Genomic DNA, 20,222 nt, shown 5'->3' with positions numbered 1-20,222 from the left:
CAGGATGGGAGCAACTCCAGCTCTGTCAGGTGATCTGACAGAATTTAAAGACAGATAAAGGAAAGTGATATACAAAACACAAGTGAAATATAGAAACAGTCGGATTGGTCACAGCTCTGCATTTAAACACGGTTTAAAGCTCCAGGGTTGTCCAATCTTTTGGTTTCCCTGGCCCGCACTGGAAGAAGAAGAACTGTCTTGGGCCACACAATCAATACATTAACACCAACAATAGCTGATAAGCTAAAAAAAATAAAGTAAAATCACAAGGAAATCTCATCATGTTTTAAGGAAGTTTCCGAATTTGTGCTGGACCGCACTGAAAGCCATCCTGAGCCACATGTGGCTTGTGAGTGTGAGTTGAACAAGCTTGGAGTTGGTCACCTGAGAGTGGCTGAAGTATGGCTGCTGTAATTGGCTGAGACTTGGCTACTTGTTACAAGAGTAGATTATAGTCTGTTTACACATCTAGTTAGGTTACAGTTCTTTATGTAAGAAGACACCTTTAGGCCAACATTAAAATATTTAAAGAGGCCAGGCTTGTTGGCTCATGCCTGTAATCCCATCACTTAGGGAGGCTGAGGTGGGGGGATCACTTGAGGTCAAGAGTTGGAGACTAGCCTGGCCAACATGGTGAAGCCCTGTCTCTACTAAAAGTACAAAAAAAAAAAATTAGCCAGGGTGGTTACTGGTAGATGTCTGTAATCCCAACTACTGGGGAGGCAGAGGAAGGACAATTGCTTGAACCCGGGAGGCAGAGATTGCAGTGAGAAGAGATTGCACCACCACACTCCAGCCTGGGCGACAGAGCGAGACTCCCTCTTAAACAACAACAACAAAGTAAAACAAAACAAAAACCTTAAGGAGGCAGCTTTAGGCTAAACTTCATTTAAGAAAAGTAAAAATCAGATGCAAAGGGTGCTACTAGCAAGGTCTAAGATCACAGCAAAAGCCTGTATGACCTTTTAAAGAGTTAAAATCCATAAATCGCTCACTGACATGAAATCATGCCATACTCTTAATGCCAAACAAAGACTGTGGCAAGGCAGAGGAAACGGTGAATGGCAAGTGAACCTCTTTTACGTAACTGGGAATCCTATTAGAATTCCGCTGACCTCAACACAAAACAAAACACTGTATGGCCGGGTAGGAGAGGGAATTCTTATTACTTTTATCAGTAATGGGATTAGGATATCAAAAAACATCACTCATCATATTCCAAAAAGAAAGCAAAATATTTGTGTCAGAATGCTTGAGATGGCTTCTAAAGAATCTCATCCAAAGGATGTGTCACACATTTTCATACCTCCTCACACAGGTATTGGAAGTCAAGTTTCAGCATGCAGTGTTTCTCTGTCTCTCTAACACTTCAGTGCTTGCGTATTGCTTTCTCTAAAACAACTCATTATACTTAATGCTATTTCATTAACTTGTACCCATCAGAAAAGTGCCCTTTTAAAATTCAACTCTATCAGAATGTTATTCCACTGGAAAAAAGGCATTTCCTCTTTAGCAATGCTATACAAATTTAAAAACCCAATTTCCGAGGAGGTATTAGAAGCTGTATGGGAGGATTTGGAGCCTTCTACATTTATATCAAATTCTTCCCTTAGGTATTAGGTTAGAGTCTTAGATAATTGCTACTTCCATGTCTTTCCTATTATTCTTCCATAAAACAAAGTTTTTAGTATAAACCTTAGCTTTCTTAAGCAACCTGCCTTGGAAGTACCTATGATAATTCATGCACTCTTTTAAAGCAAGAGATGACAGTCTTGATCTCCTGCCTGAATAATTACTTGTGGTGAAGAAGCACAAGGAAAGGTACTAGCCAGGTATTTCCATGATGGCTTTTATTCACACTTACACAAAACCTGATTTAACTAGAGTGGTAACATCTATGCTGAGACAGGACCTTTGCCCTGAGGCCAAGACGCAAAGACATCTTGGAATTTCCCCCCTCAGTTTCCTGAGGACTTTGGTGGCCTACGGGTGGCCACACTGCAAAAAGCTGAAAAACAATGTATTAGTCTTCAGATTTGTGTTTTCTCCTCCAAACTTACTGTAGTAGTTAGTGCCTATTATATTTCAGATACTGTGCACAGATTGCATAATTTCAAACAAAAAATGCTCTGAGTCTTTTGCATTCAAGAGTGACACATTCTATAGGTGTTTAATAGAAGACAGCCTATTTACTAGAAATACTTGCTTTCCAATTTTATTATCCTATTTCTTAGAATAAATTTTAGCCTTACAAGTTTCCATAAGAAGACAATTCTGAAAAATTTGGTACTGACAAAATTGCTAAGATATATCATGGAACTGGGTAATTTTACTAATACTGATGAAATATAACTGATAAGTAAAATATTGACTGCACTCATATTTTTACTTTTTCTTAGATTCCAGGTGACTTTTTAAAAAAAGTGTATTTCTTATTTGGATTTGAATTTTAAAGGTTACTGTGTGGAGACAGTACAGTTTAACCCTCAATATTTATCACCATTGTCATTACTTAAAAAAAAAATGGTAAATTCTAATTGGTTCGCCGTTTTTTCAAAGATAAGTATCTATGACATCATAATCAACAGAAATAGTAAACAGGTGTTTTAATTGGAAAACAAAGATGGTAAGAAGAGATCTTAAAATTTTCTGTTTCTTTCTCAATGATCTTTCTCATATTTTCCAAACCAGTCAACAGGCAGTCTGGCTTTAAAGAGAACCATCTTCACTCTATATATGTGAGTTTTAATCTACAAAATGGTAGTAATATTGCATTATGGGGATTAAATAATATTTTTTAAAAAGCCATTGTAAGGCACACTGATTTTAATGTATGTTCATTCTCTTCTGCCTGACTCAACTATTTTCAATTTAATGCCATTAAACACTTCCTTTCCAAAAGCTTAAAATACATGTGCCTTTAAAATGAACATCTTTAGAAGTATAAAATACTAATTGTATTTATCTTTTAGCTTTGTTCTAAGATTATCAGAGAAGGACATAAAAATGGTAAGTTATATATAAAATCAGATTAATGTGATTTCAAAGTAATATTAAATAAATAAAAATACAACTATGTAATCTGAATTAGGTAAAATTTTAAAAGCTCCAGTTCTAATGTGCAAAGCATTTAAACATATTAATAGCATTACTAAATAGACAAACAATTGTTGACTATTTATGAGAATATTTATGAAAGTAGAATTTTCTCAAATGTATGGATCAAATGGTAGGTTGTTTGGTGACACCTACCATGTATTATGAATGACACATGGTTGGCATCCTAGTGGATACAACTAGGCATTACATTAATGTTACAACAGAGTTCAAAAATATACTAAATAGCCAATCAATATGGAAACTGCCTTTGCAAAAACTGTCACTGTGAGAAAATTACGACAGTGAAAGGGACCTGATTTAACCAATCCTCATCTTGTCTTTAACCTCCAAACTGCCCTTAGTCATTCCTAGACCAAGCTAACTTTGAAAGAATTTAGTTAATAGTTTAAGTTATAATAGACCTTTCCCCAAACTCACCTGTCATTGTAAAATGAATGAAAGACTATCAGGCTATAAGGATGAAAAAGCCTAAACTCTGTGAAGGTGTAGAAGTAAAGGATTATGAGCCATTATTCCCAAGGTCAAATGATTTGCAACTTCCCCCGTTACTCCTGCAGATGGCCTCACTATTGTAGAACCTAAGATTGGTCTTTTAGATGTCTTTCCAGACACTTGCATTTCTGATGACCAATACCTCCACCCAGACCCTTAGTCAGTTCTGTGGCCCCTCACCCAGAAGCAGATTCATGGTAAAAGAACTGTTTTCCATACCCCTATGACTACATCCACAGCCAGTCAGCAGCACCTATCCCCTTGCCTTAAAAAACTCTAGCCTCTGAATTTTGGAGAGGCTGAGTTGAGTAATAATAAAGCTCCAGCCTCCTGTTTAGCTGGCTCTATATGCATTAAATTCTATCTCTATTGCAATACCCCTGTCTTGGTAAGTCAGCTCTATCTGGGCACTGGACAAAAAGAGCCCCCTGGAAGGTTACAGTATCAACCCCTATGTACACCTTTCTTGCATTAAAAAATAAACACAATATTATCAAAATCATGCAAAGCATCTCCTACTAGGGCTTATTTCATCTGGCATGGGAGGGAAATGGAGAGTTCTTCCTTGGATGCCATTTATAGAGCATGGCACATGCTAAGTCCCTAATATACTTGTGCAGTGTTTTGAATATTTAATTAATCAAATATAAAGCCAATCTTTAATATGAACATCAATATATGACTTCCACTAAAGAAAGAATGCAAAGATGGTAATTGTGGCTCTGTTCTCTCCTGAAATTATTAATTCTAAAGGTATTTCTAAAATGCATAATCCTTTGTGAAAGGAAAATCAAAACTCAGAACTCCAATTCACTATGTCAAAAGCAAAAATTAAGCTGAAACTTCGGTCATGTAAGAAGCTGCTTTTCCTTTGGTTCCTAAGAAGATAGCAACAGATAAAAGGTTAAATATCTCCACAAGTAGCTAGCTACTCTATGTTCACCTTATGTTACAAGTAGCTAGCTACTCTACGTTACACAAAAGCCAAAAAGCCAAATTAGTGAGCCCGAGACGAATACGTAATTGTCTATTTTCCTATCTGTTCCTTTTCTCTTGCAACATGTGGTTATCACATCCTCCATCTTTTTCCTCTAGCCCATTTTCCCCTTTAAATACTGAAGCCCTCACATTCATCTTTGGAGAAAGGCCTGGGCCACAGACTGCTTTTGTGATTCTGTGTTGTTTTCTTCTGGGCAGATCCTTAACTTTGGCAACATAAACTTCTAAACTGATTGAAATCTGTCTTACATACTTTTTGGTTTACACCCTTAAGGCCAAAGAAAATCAGAAAAGAGTGAACGGCAATAAAATTCTGAAAACTAAAAAGGAGGCGGACGTGTCCTCATTGGATTGGTGAGCTTTTCAAAATGTGGCAGGGGGCATAGCCAAGAAGCAATCAAATATACATAAAGGAACAATAAAAGAACGACTGAAAATCTGTTAATGAAACTCAGATACCCCAAATTTGTTTTCCTCTTGACAGGACTGACAGTTCAGATTTGCTCTATGGAAAGCCCAAGCACAGTTGAGGGTATGGAGAAGGTAGCGTAGAAACATACACACACAGACACGTATATATTTTACATAAACAAAAACTTGTATATATATGTATATATATCTTAGATATATACAAAGCTGAATATCTCAGTGTTAATCCACTCAGCTCCTAGTTCAGAGAATTGCTAACCAATATTCATACTCTTAGAAAAGAGACGAGAGGAATCAGAGTGTTTTCAAGGAATTGGCTGAGTCAGCGTGTAATACAGTAAGGACAATAGTCAACAAGCCCATCCAACATGCACGGAATGTCCCATCAACTTTTAAGTGGCCAACTTAAATTCCAGACTTAATCAGTGTTCATTTAAGTTTGAGGGTTAATACATAGAGCATTTTCAGAGATGCAAGGGTGCAACAATTTTATCTCTGATGCTCCATTTTCTTAGTATATTCATGGAAGTTTTACTCCCTTCACAAACAAGGAAGTAAATTGAGAGAGGAAGACAAAAGATCCAGCAGACAGATGATTTAATACAAGAAAACAGCAAAAGGAATCCTCAGGACGATGGCAGAAGGAGATTGCAAGCATGACAGTTGTGCAGCCATTCTAAAGGGGAAGCAGCCCACATTAGAGCAGGTCAGATTGTTCCAACAAAGATTTCTTCAAGAAGACAAAATTATTAGAAAACCGAATGTGTCTGATTGTACTAAGGGGAGATTTACATAATCTGAGGAACAGTTTCAGGATTAAAATCAGTGGTGAATATAAAAGTTAAGCAAACTAAAAAAATAATACAATTCTAAGGGAAACACAAAAAGGACAGAAACGAAATGTAGTCATGGTATACAGTTCATGGCTCAGCTGTGAAAAATGACTAGAGAGCCACCATAATGTCTACAATGAATTTGGATTTGATATAATCAAGGTATCATAGAGGATGGGGTGCTGGGAAGTATCTATATGTGTGGTAAAGGCAGGAGGATGAAAGAAAGTAACAGATGGCTTCATCTTCCAGTGAGAAATCAATAGGTAGCAGATATAAAAGCATGTTAAGTGGGGCCAGGCGCAGTGGCTCCTGCCTATAATCCCAGCACTTTGGGAGGCTAAGGCAGGTAAATCATGAGGTCAAGAGATCAAGACCATCCTGGTCAACATGGTGAAACCCCATCTCTACTAAAAATACAAAAATTAGCTGGGCATGGTGGCGCGTGCCTATAGTCCCAGCTACTCGGGAGGTTGAGGCAGGAGAACTGCTTGAACCCAGGAGGCGGAGGCTGCCGTGAGCCGAGATCCCGTCATTGCACTCCAGCCTGGGTAACAAGAGCGAAACTCCGTCTCAAAAAAAAAAAAATAAAATAAATAAAGCATATAAAGTTGTAGAGGTAAATTCTAAAGAATCAGTTTAAAAAAATCGGAAGTGCCTGCCTACAAAAAGCAGAAAGATCAGTTAGGGAGAGGAAAGTGATATGAACTGCTGTTTCCAAAACAAATGTAAGATAAATATTTGCCATTTGCAAGTAGGTACAAAATTAACTCTGATAAAATTAAAATTAAATTTAAAAAATGCATATAGAAAATGAAAGAATATTCCTTGACAGTTAGAAATGTCTTGTTTTACTAATAGTGTCTAACATTGTAGAATGAATGCATATCTATTCTAGGATTGTGCTTCAATGTTGGAATTGTGTCATCTGTGAATTACCAAACAAGATAGTGTTGAACAGAAAAGAAGGCAGAGGACAATCTATCATAGTTCCATGGTAACAGATACTGACAGTTGAAAAAATTGATAGTCTTTAATATATAGCTTGGAAGAGTTGGTACAATAAATACAAGTGCTAAAAGCTTGTCTCACTGTTTTTGCAACCCTGAAAAATAAGGAGAATGAATACATGCATTAAATATATGTGCAAAGTTTCCAGTCTATTCATATAAAATTCACTTGTTTGAATATAAAACAATTTCACCAAAATCTTAAAGCAAAAGTCATTGTATTCTGATCAAATTATACTTTGGAGCAACTGAACCTTCAAGCATATCTGATGAGAATGCAGATTATTGGGCATCACGCCGGACCAAGACAATGAGGACCTCTGGCTATACATCTGATAATAAGCATTTTTAAAGCTATTGAGAGATGTTGGCAATATATTGGAGAAAAAAATTATACTGAATAACTCCCAGAGTTTTTATTTGCTTGATTACTTATTTTTTTTTCAATAATCTAAGGGTTATGACACTTCTCTGCCCTCAACATTCCCATCTTCCTTCTCAAAATCTTTCCAAACCACTCAGTGTGACACTTATTCACATACTATGTTTTTATAGGTATGTACATTTTTTCTCCAGAACAAGACATCAGAGACCAAGGGTGATATTATATACATCTTTGAATTTTCTCAACAAATATCTGATGAATTAAGGGATTTAGGCTGTTGAACGGGTGGGAATATTGAAGAAAAACTATTTAATTTATAATTTTAACTTGTGCCAAACTTATTTCTAGAAAACGACCCTTTCCATCATATTTAGATGAAAAGAGAGTGAGGTTGCCATTTTAATTCCAAGCTTCTAAATCTTTGTGGCTTTAGCTATAAAATATGAATCAATCAAACCTCACGCTTTCAATTAGTCTATGATCTTATTTACAGCCCTCTTATAAAACGACTTACAAGAATCTGTCTGCCATTTACCATTCCTACATAGTGCTGATTGCCTTTTTCTTTCTAACTACAAATCATAGCATCTGTGAAATTCTGTCTTAGAAAGCAAGACATTAATTGGAACAAAAGGAATCAGTAGAAATGAAACAGAGACACCATGATCCTCATATGAAAGAGAGCATTGTACCCACGGGGTAGAAGTGGGATTGAAAAATATATTAAGCAACTCTTAGCCAAGTAGGAGTTTAGTCTCCATAGCAATTATATAATTTCTTAGATGCAATAAAATACTGTCATTTCAAGACTCCTTGTGTAAATATACAAGTATATTGTATATTTTAATAAAAATCTAATCATTCAACAAGTGTTTCAGACTACAGTATAAACAGTACTTGAAATACTTCTTCCAGTCTCTAAATAGTAAAAAAATTCTAAAAATCAAAATTTTCCCTTAATTCTTTCTTGAGGTAAATACATATCTATTTTTAAATAAGCTTTCAAATAAATGTCTACTCATAAAATCAGTTTTAACAATAGGGGAATGTCATGCAATAAGTTATGAAAATTTAACGTTTTTAAAAATCCTGAGTACATCCTACCACTAATGTTTTTTTCTGTAAGATTGGTGTTATTATATTGTGCTAAGTATTTTTATTCCAGGCATGTTGCTTTTTTTCTAGGAAAGAAAGTGAACTAATAAATTTGAAGACTTGTTTGAGAGTTACATAAAAGCAAATCTGGCTTTCAGTTAAGACTTTTCTTTAGGTGATATTAACAGTGAAATAACCTACTGCCATATGTCAGAAGGGATGAAAAAAAGAATCCTCCCTCCTCTTCTCCCCCTCTCACTTCAGTATTCACTGTGCCGCTTTGTTCACCGTATCCTGCATAATTAATAACCACTTTGGCAATCAGTCATGCATTCCTTAATAGCACCTCAGGCATCAAGTGTCCTTCTAACCCCTCCCCACAGAAACCCTATACCCACCTACATGGCATGCTGACCAGTACGCTGACTGAACTCTGGATAAGTCATTTACAAAATTACTATTAAGAAAAGCAAACAGTTGGGGCTATAATGTGGCCATAATACTTATATACTATTCTATATTATTATTTAGTCTTTGTATATAATTTTAATGACAAGAATAAGGAAGACTCAATATCCAAACAAATACCATTGATTATCCTTTTTCTAAAATGTAAAATCATAAAAAGGATAGAACAAATTAGGAGGTAACTTAAAGGAAGATGAGATTCACTGAAGCATTGTTACTGTATTCTTCAGTTTATCCATCCCCTGCCCATCTTATCAGGCAAAGAAAAGAGGGTAAAAATACATGGAGTCAATTTTCATGGTGGCTATAACATCTATTTCTCTTAATCTAAACTGATATACTCATTAAATGGAAAACGTAAATACATTATTGTAAACCATATCACTACTTTTGATCAGAAAACTTAGACTAAGAGACTGAAAAATATGATATTTAATAAAACCATTTAAGAAGAATAAGTGGCAGTTTAATCGTTTTTCATAATGTTAAACAAATTGGAAGGAGAATAAGAAAATCCTCAAATCTCATAGACATTTAAAAAAACTACCATTAGCATTGTACTCAAGAATAGTAGTTCTATACATAAGTCTAAAATAACTTTAAAAATTCAGATTTAGAAGTGTATATTTTACTTAAAAATGGGTATGATTTATTTGAAGCAGTTTGCTGGCCAAAAAGTATGCAGCAGTTCTTACTTTTAGATCTGAGAAATAAAACTTTTAATAAAGCCCTTTGATTCTGGAGGAAAAGTTATTATTTCAGCCTTTGTAGGTTTCTTAACATTTTAAATAATGGTGCTTATGCTACAGTACACAGAGTAAAACATACATAATCTATTATAAATTACTCCAAAATTAAACAAGAAATTTTCCTTTCTTTCTAAAAGATCTGAAATGTGTTCTGGGCTCTCTCTGTGTGTGGTCTCCAAACAGAAACAAGCTTGCACTGTTTCATTTCAGTTTTGCTTCATTTCTTCCCAAACAATCTCTCACTACTAATCTACCAGGTCTTTTTTTTCCTCTCTTTTAGCAGAAAGGGGGGGAAAATCAAAGACATTAACTCCTTAGGCACAACCATAAAAGCTGAACACTGTATGTATCATTTGGCATCAATTTGCATGGATTTCTTTTTCATTATTTGTTAATGGAGCATGACTGGAGAATAATATTTCCATAAATAATTTTCTGAAATATCATCAAAATGCTATAATTTAAAATTTATGTAGCATTTCTACTACTACTGTTTTAAAAAGTTATAACTAGCTATAACCTCAGGTAAACACCATATGCTAATGTTATTTCTAAAACTATGTTTAGTTTATAATACCAACTTAAAATGAAAAAACAGAGAGAGAAATTTTATTTATATCTTATGGTATGGTACCTGTGAATCAAGAAAATGATATGGAAATCCCAACATTATAAAGTACAGATATTTATAATAAATATGTAAAATCTTTAAATATTAGATCAGCATCACTTTATTCAAACTAGCAAGTCATCTCTTATTTAAATATATGTTCTATTATTTATAAATTGAGGAAAAAAAGAGTGGGTAAATCGTCTTACAAGGGTAAACATAATTTTTAATGGCAACCTGTGTGACAAAAACTGTTTCTGAGAATTTTAGCTAATGTATTAAAACTCTCCCTCTAAGACACATGGTAATCAGAATCAAGGAGTCTTAAATGATGACCAGAACCAGGTATCCATTTATATGCCCAAAGAAGGCTACAGAGTTATCTCTTTTTGTGAAATGGCGATACATTTAAAATAAACTTTATCTATAATTTGTCCTAGAAAAAAATGGTATTAAACTCACTTAAACATTTTTCTGTATATTAATGCATGCAAAATATTTGCTGAGTTGATTATAAAAAGCAGGTAAGGTTAACTGTATATACTAATGTTTATAAAATCATTAGTATGCGCTTAATTCTTTAACTTCAGTGGATGTCCCACTAATTCCCATTCCCCACTGCCTCCCCTTAAAAGAAAACCCGGGCAATTATTTAACTAATGCAAGAATGTGTCTTTGGTAATACAGCCTAATATGTTAGGACAGCAGAATATCTGGTGTCATTACTGCGAGTCTACTGCTTTCCGGTTTATGAATTATCTCTATTGTGTGACAGGAACAAAGGTGACATATAATAAATAGGAAGGTAGTATAGCTCCCTGTGGGTTTTAGACAACTCTAAGATGAAATGGCTGAATTTCTATGAAATCTGAATGAGCAGGTACAACGTGTATGGCATTATGCTAGGCACTCCTGACAAACCTCAGTGCACAAAGTTAATTGTCTACGATAAACTAGTAGTTAATATTATTTTTATCATTACAAAGAAATCACTGCGACCAGTGGAACCTAAAGTGCAATTTTGCAGAGGTAGGTTTCTAATCAATGTGACCATTGCCTCTGGGGAACTGAGTGTGCTAATATGAAGTTTATCCAGAGCAAAAAGAGAAAAATGAAAGCATCAGGGATTATCCGGGGTCTTGGAGGGACCCTTTCCCCTGAGCAAATGCCTCAAGAACTTTTAAGTCCGCTGTCCTAGAGGCACACTTTCTTGCTTTAGGCTTTCATTCATCTGATACACAGATAAAAGACTGATGGATTACACCCCACTAGTAAAGTGTGGGGTGTTAACAGGGTGTGTGGAGGGCAGGATGTCATTTAGGAGTAGACATGATAATTCAAAACATTCTGGATGGTTTAACAGCATAACCGCTTATCGAACTTCAACTCATCAGATCTCACCCTTCCACAGGCAGTTATTAAGGGATGAATGGATATATGGAACCAAGACAAGGGACAGGTGAAGAAATGGCAGGTTAATTGTCAAAGAAAATTTAAACACAGAAAAACCTAAGTTTGTGAGATTGTAAAATTTACATATCAATAATTTCTCCAGAAAACAATTTTAAAAATGAAAACCACCCAGTAATACATATTAAGCAACACAAGACCCTACCTTCATGCTCTCCTGTTTCTTCCAGTCCAAAAACCTATTGTTTTCCTAAACATAGTTTAATTACAAGAACTCGTATGCCTTTTTCCCCCAACATACCATTATCTACAGCCCAGGATAGGTCAATGTAGTGGCCGCACAAAGTCTGGCTCAATTAGAGGCCAAGAGAGTTGACAACAGCCCATGGAAGCCCATATTGACAATTTATCAATCTATTTCAACAATCATTTTAAAATGTGCTGAATTTAATTTCAACAATGGAACCAGTGACATACATTTGGCCTAAATTCTCTCAGATGTGGTGTCTGGTCTCAATCACAGTAAATCTATGATAACAGGTCAACCCTGGTGACAGGGCCTTTCTTAGCCAAGAGGATGGATGGCAGTTTCAATCAATCCATGGGTTCTCACTTCATCACAAGGCTCATAAATCTAACCACATTCACACACATAGAGTGAATCCTCTATTAAGCTGGGTGACTGAACTGCATGATTAACTCAGCATTCAAGTACCGACTGAGAGACTATTATGTGCTCAGAACTGAGCAAGCTGCTATAAATACCACACATACGCTATGTCTACTATGCACATGTGTAGTACATACATATGGTATACTTTTATCTTTACATGTTTGATTTAATCTGTACTACTCCTTGGGTTACACAATCAGATAATCCATGTGGTCATAAAATAAAATAAAAAAAACTTCAGTGGTGATACACATACATTTTAGCTTTCATCTTTTATTCTATAGGAGGACAGTAGATTGCTATTTATGCACATTTAAATTAATATGATATGGGGAGAGGTTCATTTAAAATACAAATAATATCCTTAACTTAAAGTTTATTTTTACTGCATAATTGGGATGAATAAAACCTTTGACCTAATAAAGACCTGCTAGTATGGTTTTTACTAAAATTTAATATATTCCATATTTACAAATTTGAGAAATATTTCACTTTGTGAAAGTGTACCATTGGCCCTCAAGGCCACCCTAGACCAAAAAGTATTAAACTCACTAAGTTCTGTGAAAGAAGATACTGTGAAAGTATATTAAACAGATTCTTAGTGGCTCTAATCAAGCAAATAATCAGTATCAAACTATTACCTATATTAATAAAAAATGTACATCTTTGTCTGCCATTAACAGTTTTCATTTATAGGTAGAATTGTTACATTTTATTAAATTTAAATTTAAATATATTAAAGTATTATATTAAACTTTTAAAAGTTTGGAAAGTAAAGAAAATGGTACAGAATTTATACTGGCAAAAAGGATTTCAGAATGGAATAGAGTTCAGGATATCTTAAATAACCTACATAAGAAAACTGATCAAAATTCACAATTTATAACATTTGTAACATACTTCAGATATTTATCCTTTAACTTTAATCATACAGGATAAATGATTCTACTAATACTAAATGAATAAATTATCATTTTCGAACTTCAGTTCACATTTTATTGTTTCTTTTTAGCTATGCCCTTAACTAATACTTAAATTTTCTTCATTTAATCAGTTGCCTAAATAATATTTCATAGATTCTTCAATAATTTAAAAGGGAAACTTCTGCTTAACAGTGCAATATGAATGTAATATAAAATGGTATGTATTGATTTCATATTTTCTAATTGCCTAGTGAATTGCTGGCTTGGTATGTACAGAGTTTCTTTTTTTAATTTTTTGAGACGGAGTCTTGCTCTGTGGCCCAGGTTGGAGTGCGGTGTTGAACCTCAGCTCACTGCAACCTCTGCCTCCCAGGTTCAAGCAAACCCCCTGCATCAGCCTTCTGAGTAGCTGAGATTACAAGTGCATGCCATCACTCTTGCCTAATCTTTGTATTTTTAGTAGAGACGGGGTTTCACCATGTTGGTCAGGCTGGTCTTGAACTCCTGATCTTGTGATCTCCCAAAGTGCTGCAATTACAGGCATGAGCCACTGTGCCCAGCCAGCATGTACTGAGTTTTTATACCCAATAAAAGTATACATTGTAATTCATGCCTCCCAAAACTATGGTATGTTCTCAGTGTGTCTGCTAATTTACTAAATCTTCTGTCAAAATCATTTAAGATATTAACTTTTAATAGCTTTTTAAATTGTAATATTATTGATTATATTTAACAGGTATGCTAGATTACATCATCCTATTTGTATAAGAACTTCTGAATTACTAATAAGCAGACTGTGATAAAAATAGCAAAATATTTTCAATATTTTTGTTGCACTATAACACACCTGAAATACAAAATACAGAAATTACAATTAAGATATAATACACAACTATAATGAACCAAAATAGATTTCTTAAATTCCAGTGAGAATTTTAAAAATTCATTTTTGGGGTACAAAGGACAACTAATATTATTAAAGCAGATAAATATTATGATTAAGTAGACCAATAGAGATCATTAGTTCTGCTAATATATCAATTTGAAAAGAATTAATATTTAAGTTTGGTTTTCTCCAAAAAAAGATAAAAAGAAAAATGTTATGCCTATATCTACAAACACATTTGGTGGGTACAGAAAGAAATGATGCCACATTAATGGGGGAAAAATGTAAAAGATCACATAAGAAAATGACTTTTAAGGCAATATAAACATGAGTTTAGTTAAAATGATATTAGTAACAAGTAGTGCTGGCTTTCTATATTTGCAATGTATTAATTACAAAATTCTATATATGAATTTGCAAATAACACCAGAGTACAGTGTAACCTTGAAAATTTACATCTTTAAAGCATGAGTAACATTTGGTAAAATGTAAAACACTATCATATAAGAAAGGGTAACCCAAAAGGCTAGAAAAGTATATTTTATTATTTAATATGACTCAAACTAGAAATTAATTCAGAAAGGAATTATACAGTCCAAATTTTGATAGAGATCCCCAAATAATAAGAGAGTAATAACATAAATTTTCCTGTTTTTCTTAAGAGGAAAATGCCATTGTAATTTCATATCAACAATGAAAATTCCAGTGACTGAGCTGAAGAGTAAGAGATATGCTACAATCTTATAAATGTAAAACAAATCTTATTTCATTACAGTATAAGGTTTTTCATACTGTTACTAATCTGCAGTGACAACATTTGATTGCGATGAACATATTTAATACTTACATAAAAAAGATAACCAAGCTAGGTTTGTTTTCTGATTTTTTTTCCGATTCTCATGTGTCAGAAGAGTAAAATAAAAATAAAGAGCTGATCCAATTAAACAAGGGGATCTCAAATTGGCACTTACTTGCGTGACAATGTTGTAGTGAATGCAGAACCCTGGTTCAGAAGGAAAATATTCATCAGATACAAATCTTATCTTAATTTGATTTCCTTTAGAAATCTGTTTTCCTGGTACAGTACCAGAACCACACCAGCGCCCTAATATAGTTCCATCACTGGGTTCCTCAACTTCTACAAAATCATACCTGCAAAAAGACAAAGAGAAAGAGACATCATTTCACAATCTGTTATTCTGGCAATGACCAGTTTTCATGTCTGTGGATGCTATGACTCCATGGACAACACCAAGGAGTTAATCCAAAATTTAACTGGGAACATATAATTAACTATTCTAAAGAAGAGACAACTGAAAATGAGCATCCAGTTGAAGAAATATGAGTCTATTTGGAGTCCTTACTTTTTCTGTTTACAAATTCCAAATTTCACTAAATAGCATTTTGTAAGGAGCAACCATATCTGGCATTCAATTCATGAATTACTGAACATAATTTCCATTTGGACATGACAGTGTTACTCCACTCAATTCCTATGATGACCACCCTCTACTTGTTGAGAGTAACTCCTTCATCCTGGCCAGGGGCCGTGGCTCTCCTCATCTGTGATGCAAGCTTTCCTAGAGCCACTTCGTACCACACTTGGTACTGTTGTTCCCTCGTGTGACTTTCCTGGGTGTGCTCAGCTCACTGTCATCTTTCTCTCTTTGGTAAACACATATTTCTAACTAACCATATATGTGTATAAGTGATCCATCTTCTTAGGCTGTTAATCCTTGAAGAAACAAACCAGTACTTACATATTTTTATTTTATATTTCACTACACGCAGTATCTTAAACAGAGGAATAAATGAGTGTTTTAAACACATGTCAACTTCTGGTTGGGAAGGTCTGGATTAGTGGTGCTCACTGAGACCAGTATTGCCCCTTGACAGAGTGTTTCAGAAATCTGCAGAAACATTTTAGGTTGTCTCAGTGATTGGGGGTGAGAAGGGGATGACAGAAACTTAGCAGGCAAGGTCCACATATGCCAACACTGGAAAGTTCTGAAAATGAGTACTTGCCCCACGTCTTCTATGCCTTTCAAATATTTCACTGGACATTTTATACAGACGCAATTTCTACTATGGATCATCTAAGTCTGGAACCTTACATCATCTCAGGTATAAACGCATATATGTTTTGGACTGTTTCAGTTTATAGTACATTTTCAAGAAAGTCAACTACAGAGTAAATTAAGGGAATTTTCTGTATTTTGTTTAGAACTTTACCAAGAGTTACTCACTTGGAAAAACACGTGACTAACAGGAACTATTTTCATCCCAACTAAAACAAACATATTCCTATTAGTCTACATTTATAGCTGTCACATTCACAAGGAGTCTACTTAAAAGACGCTAACATCTTCCCTTTATTTTTTTTAGGGTAATTGTTACTGTTCATTTATATATTGAAACACATTATTTTAATATAAATTACTTTCTGTTATTATAGATTTATATAACATGCAGGCCATATATTTATTTTTAAAACAACTTCACATATAAATAGATAACTGCTTCTATGAATTACATTTCAGAATACTAAACAGAAAACTGAAAAACTTTTGTTAAAAGAGAGTCTGACATGGTTGTAAACCACTGATAGATTTTTTTTTAATTTTAAATTCAGTAGATACCAGACTATCAAAAATACTACATTTTATGTAGTATTAAATATATGAAAGAAAAAAGTTGCTGAAAAAAGACAAAGTGTATAATGAAACAATTATAAATCTGAAGCATCCAAAACTCTCTTACGGCATGTAACTTAAACTGTTTCAGCTTCATTTTCCTCAAGGACAAACTGGGAATAATGCCACCTAACTCGGAGACATTTTAAGAAAGGAAAAATGGGGCTGCACTCCTGTAGCACCAGAAACACCATTTGCACAGAGTTGCCACTCAAGAAAGTTTGTCCCCATCTCTGTCCTGAACCCCTCCTACCTTTGCACACCTACCTTTTAAAATAACTTGGAAGTTTAAAAGCAGTAAATAAGAAAACAAAAAGACAAAGAGGAGATATGATTTTCCTATATCATATGAGAAGTTCAGAGTTATAAATTACATATGCATAAGCCAGGCAATATAACTATTCCAGGAGTTTTGGTCTACGTGTGTGTGGGATATGAAAAGGCTGGGCAGTGTGTGTGTGTGTGGGTGGGGTGGTGGTGTGTGTGTGTGTGTTTGGGGACGTTGGGTAATGGAAGGCCTGGGCAGTGTGTGGCAGTGTGTGTGTGTGTGTGTGTGTGTGTGTGTGTGTGTGTGTGTGTTTTGGGGATGTTGGGTAAAGCAGACCTAAGTAGATATTTCAGATCTATCTGGCGGAAATGTTGATAACTATCATTTTTTATCAAATGTGAATTTTTGTATCAGGGTTGTCTATACGTGAAGCAAAGCTTCTATTCGTTGAGGATCTGTTTGTTCTGTGCTTGGGAGGTAAGCAGGTTACCACCACTCATTCGACAGGGATATATGAAGCACTAATTTGGTGCAAACTGCTGTGCTAGCTTCTCAGGATACAAACATAAAACGATAGCTTTTTTGGGTTCTGGGTCCATAAAACACATTGGTTAAGTGCTGTAATTAGAGTATGTAAGAAATACTGTGGAATAGTAGAAGACAGAGAGTAATTTTACACAGTGAGATGAAGTCCAGCTTACAAAAGACTTGACGTTTAGGTTTTCAATGAGTACTGATTGACAAGGGATGAAAAGGGATGGGGGATGAAAATGCATTCTAGCAAGATGTACAATACATAAGATGTAATAGAAGAAAGGGCTAAGCATGGTCAATTGTGAATTGAGGCTGAGGAACAAAAAATTACATGGAGATCAAGGTGGACAAATAGATCCAGGTGAGAAGGTCTTGGCATTGCATGGTAAGATGATACCTAATGTAGATGAAGGGGGATGGATGCAGCAAACCACCATGGCATGTGTATACCTATGTAGCAATCCTGCACGTTCTGCACATGTACCCCAGAACTTAAAGTCTAATAATAAAAAAAAGACATTAGGTTGTTATTTTGTAGGCCAGTGTTGAAAACATGTAGGCACAGTTCTAATGGGCTCGATGTCTCTTTAAAAGTTGTGTCAATATTTAAAAAAATGGAATCTCATAGAAAACCTGGATGTTTGGCTTTAAAAAATCAAAGATCTGGTCATAATAAATATCATTAGCTTTGTGTGACTCCACAAGGGCTCACCTCCGGAATTCATGTCAGCTCCAGCAAAGGAGGTATCTTTGTTCACTTTACTGTCTTATCCTGAACACCTACATGCCTGGCACATAGTAAACCCTTTGTCAGTGTTTGGTGAGTGAAGGAGTGAATACTTGGCCTTCACAGCAACAGAGGCTGGAGCTAAATGAAAAAAGCTTTAGATAAGGAGTGTTCTTCCTAATTTTAAAAGTCCCTGTCTACTTGCTATGATTAAAACAAATCCAGATATCTTCATTTGCTTGTATTTGCCCTTTTGGCATCTGAGTTTGCCACCCTTGCATTTAAGAGGCAGAGCCCCTGGAGGTTTCATAGAGGTGAGTAACATGGACACATAATCACCACATGTTTGAGAATTCGAGGAAACAAGAACATTTCCAAGTGTGGGTCAAAAGAAAAGTTCGTTTAACAAAAGCATCCTGAGAAGCAGTCAGGGAAATAAGAGGGAAGCCACTGTGAGGGACGGTGCAGAGGTTAAGGTAAGAGACAAGAGAGAATTTCACCCGAAGCAGGAGTGGTCAATAGGGCCAAGTGCAAAAGAAAGATCAAAGAGACAAAAACTAAAAATCCACTGAAAAAAAAATACCACTGGATTTGGCCAGGATGAAGTAATTTCAATAAAGTGCTTCGACAGAACACATTGTGTCAAAAATTTTCCTGAGACTATTTTTCAAAATAACCATTTTAATCTTTCTAATATAAAAGCATCCTAAGGAGAAAAGAATATCCTCTTCAGGAAGTCTAAAATTAACAACTCACATAGCTATTTTACTATATACAATTCTTTTTATTTCTGTTTAAAAATAAAGTACATTATATGTTTATATGATCTGTAACTTCTTCCAACTTATTTTTAAAAAGGTTTTAATGACACAGATATATGTAGATTAAAATGTTAACACTTTATTGAGAAACAAAAATATCTTAACTTTTGCCTTATCTGATTTATGTCGATACAAAATCAACTGTCCTGTAAACAGGAGAAGGGTGATGAGCATATTATTATTTATTTCATGAAGATTTCCAACTGAATTTTATACCATTTAGAAAATAATCCTTATGAACATTTCTGGATTTGCAGCTAGACAGCTTGCAACTAATTCTTACATGTCCATGGAAGTCTAGTGCATACATTTATCACAGTGCTTTGAAAAATCTATATAGTTTTGTATTCTATGAAAGTTAAATGAAATGAACAACTAATAAACTACTATGTCCTTTATATGTTTCTAATTGTTTCACAGTAAATTAGACATTTCAAGATTTTCTCAGAATTCATGTCATACAAAAAGATGTAATTCTAAAATTCAAGCAATTATTCTACCATTAATTTTTATGGTCATACACAACAACTATTAAGATGTCTGTGGAATTTAAACTTATTAATGAAATCATTATTTACACACACACACACACACACCCCATTGCCACCTGATTCCATATTTCCTTACAACTTGTTTGAGAATGTAAAAGTGAGAACAGAAAAAGAATAATCCACTAAATCAAGTCATCTGCTTTAATAACCTGATATTTTTCTTATTTTCTGACACAACACCATTTGCAGAAAACAGGATTCACAGCAAAGGTTGCTTGGCTAGTATATGTTAACATACCTCAAACATCAAGGAGAGAATGAAGAGAGAAAACAATGATTAAAAACGTATCTCTAGGCCATAGCCAAATAAAAGGGAGATGATAAAACTAAGCAATATTGACACATAAAAGTGAAATCACAAAACACAGTCATCCTTAAATTCAGAAATCTATACATGCCCAGGTGACTGTTCTGGAGACATGGTAATCCTTATAATACACTCTCAGGTATTAATTTCCAACATGCACAATTGCCCACGTCAGTATTTAAAGGATTTGCTAAACCTATTTTATGAGCCAATCAAACATCACTTTCTCATGGCAACAT

General features: G+C 34.7%; 1 protein-coding gene across 4 annotated transcripts in view; it reads right to left on the bottom strand.

The window, feature by feature from the left end:
• PDGFC (platelet derived growth factor C) overlaps positions 1-20,222 on the bottom strand; it is a 212,326-nt gene that overhangs the window by 36,779 nt on the left and 155,325 nt on the right. For all 4 annotated transcript variants that reach the window (XM_032248586.1, XM_032248585.1, XM_032248587.1 and 1 more), the window contains one exon: positions 15,054-15,234. In XM_032248586.1, the coding sequence (XP_032104477.1) occupies positions 15,054-15,234 (181 nt within the window). The remainder of the gene's footprint in view (positions 1-15,053; positions 15,235-20,222) is intronic.

Source organism: Sapajus apella, unplaced genomic scaffold, assembly GCF_009761245.1.
Source record: "Sapajus apella isolate SASKATOON/1434 unplaced genomic scaffold, GSC_monkey_1.0 scaffold67, whole genome shotgun sequence".
Taxonomy (NCBI): Eukaryota; Metazoa; Chordata; class Mammalia; order Primates; family Cebidae; genus Sapajus; species Sapajus apella.
This window is presented reverse-complemented; position numbering and strand designations above follow the sequence as displayed.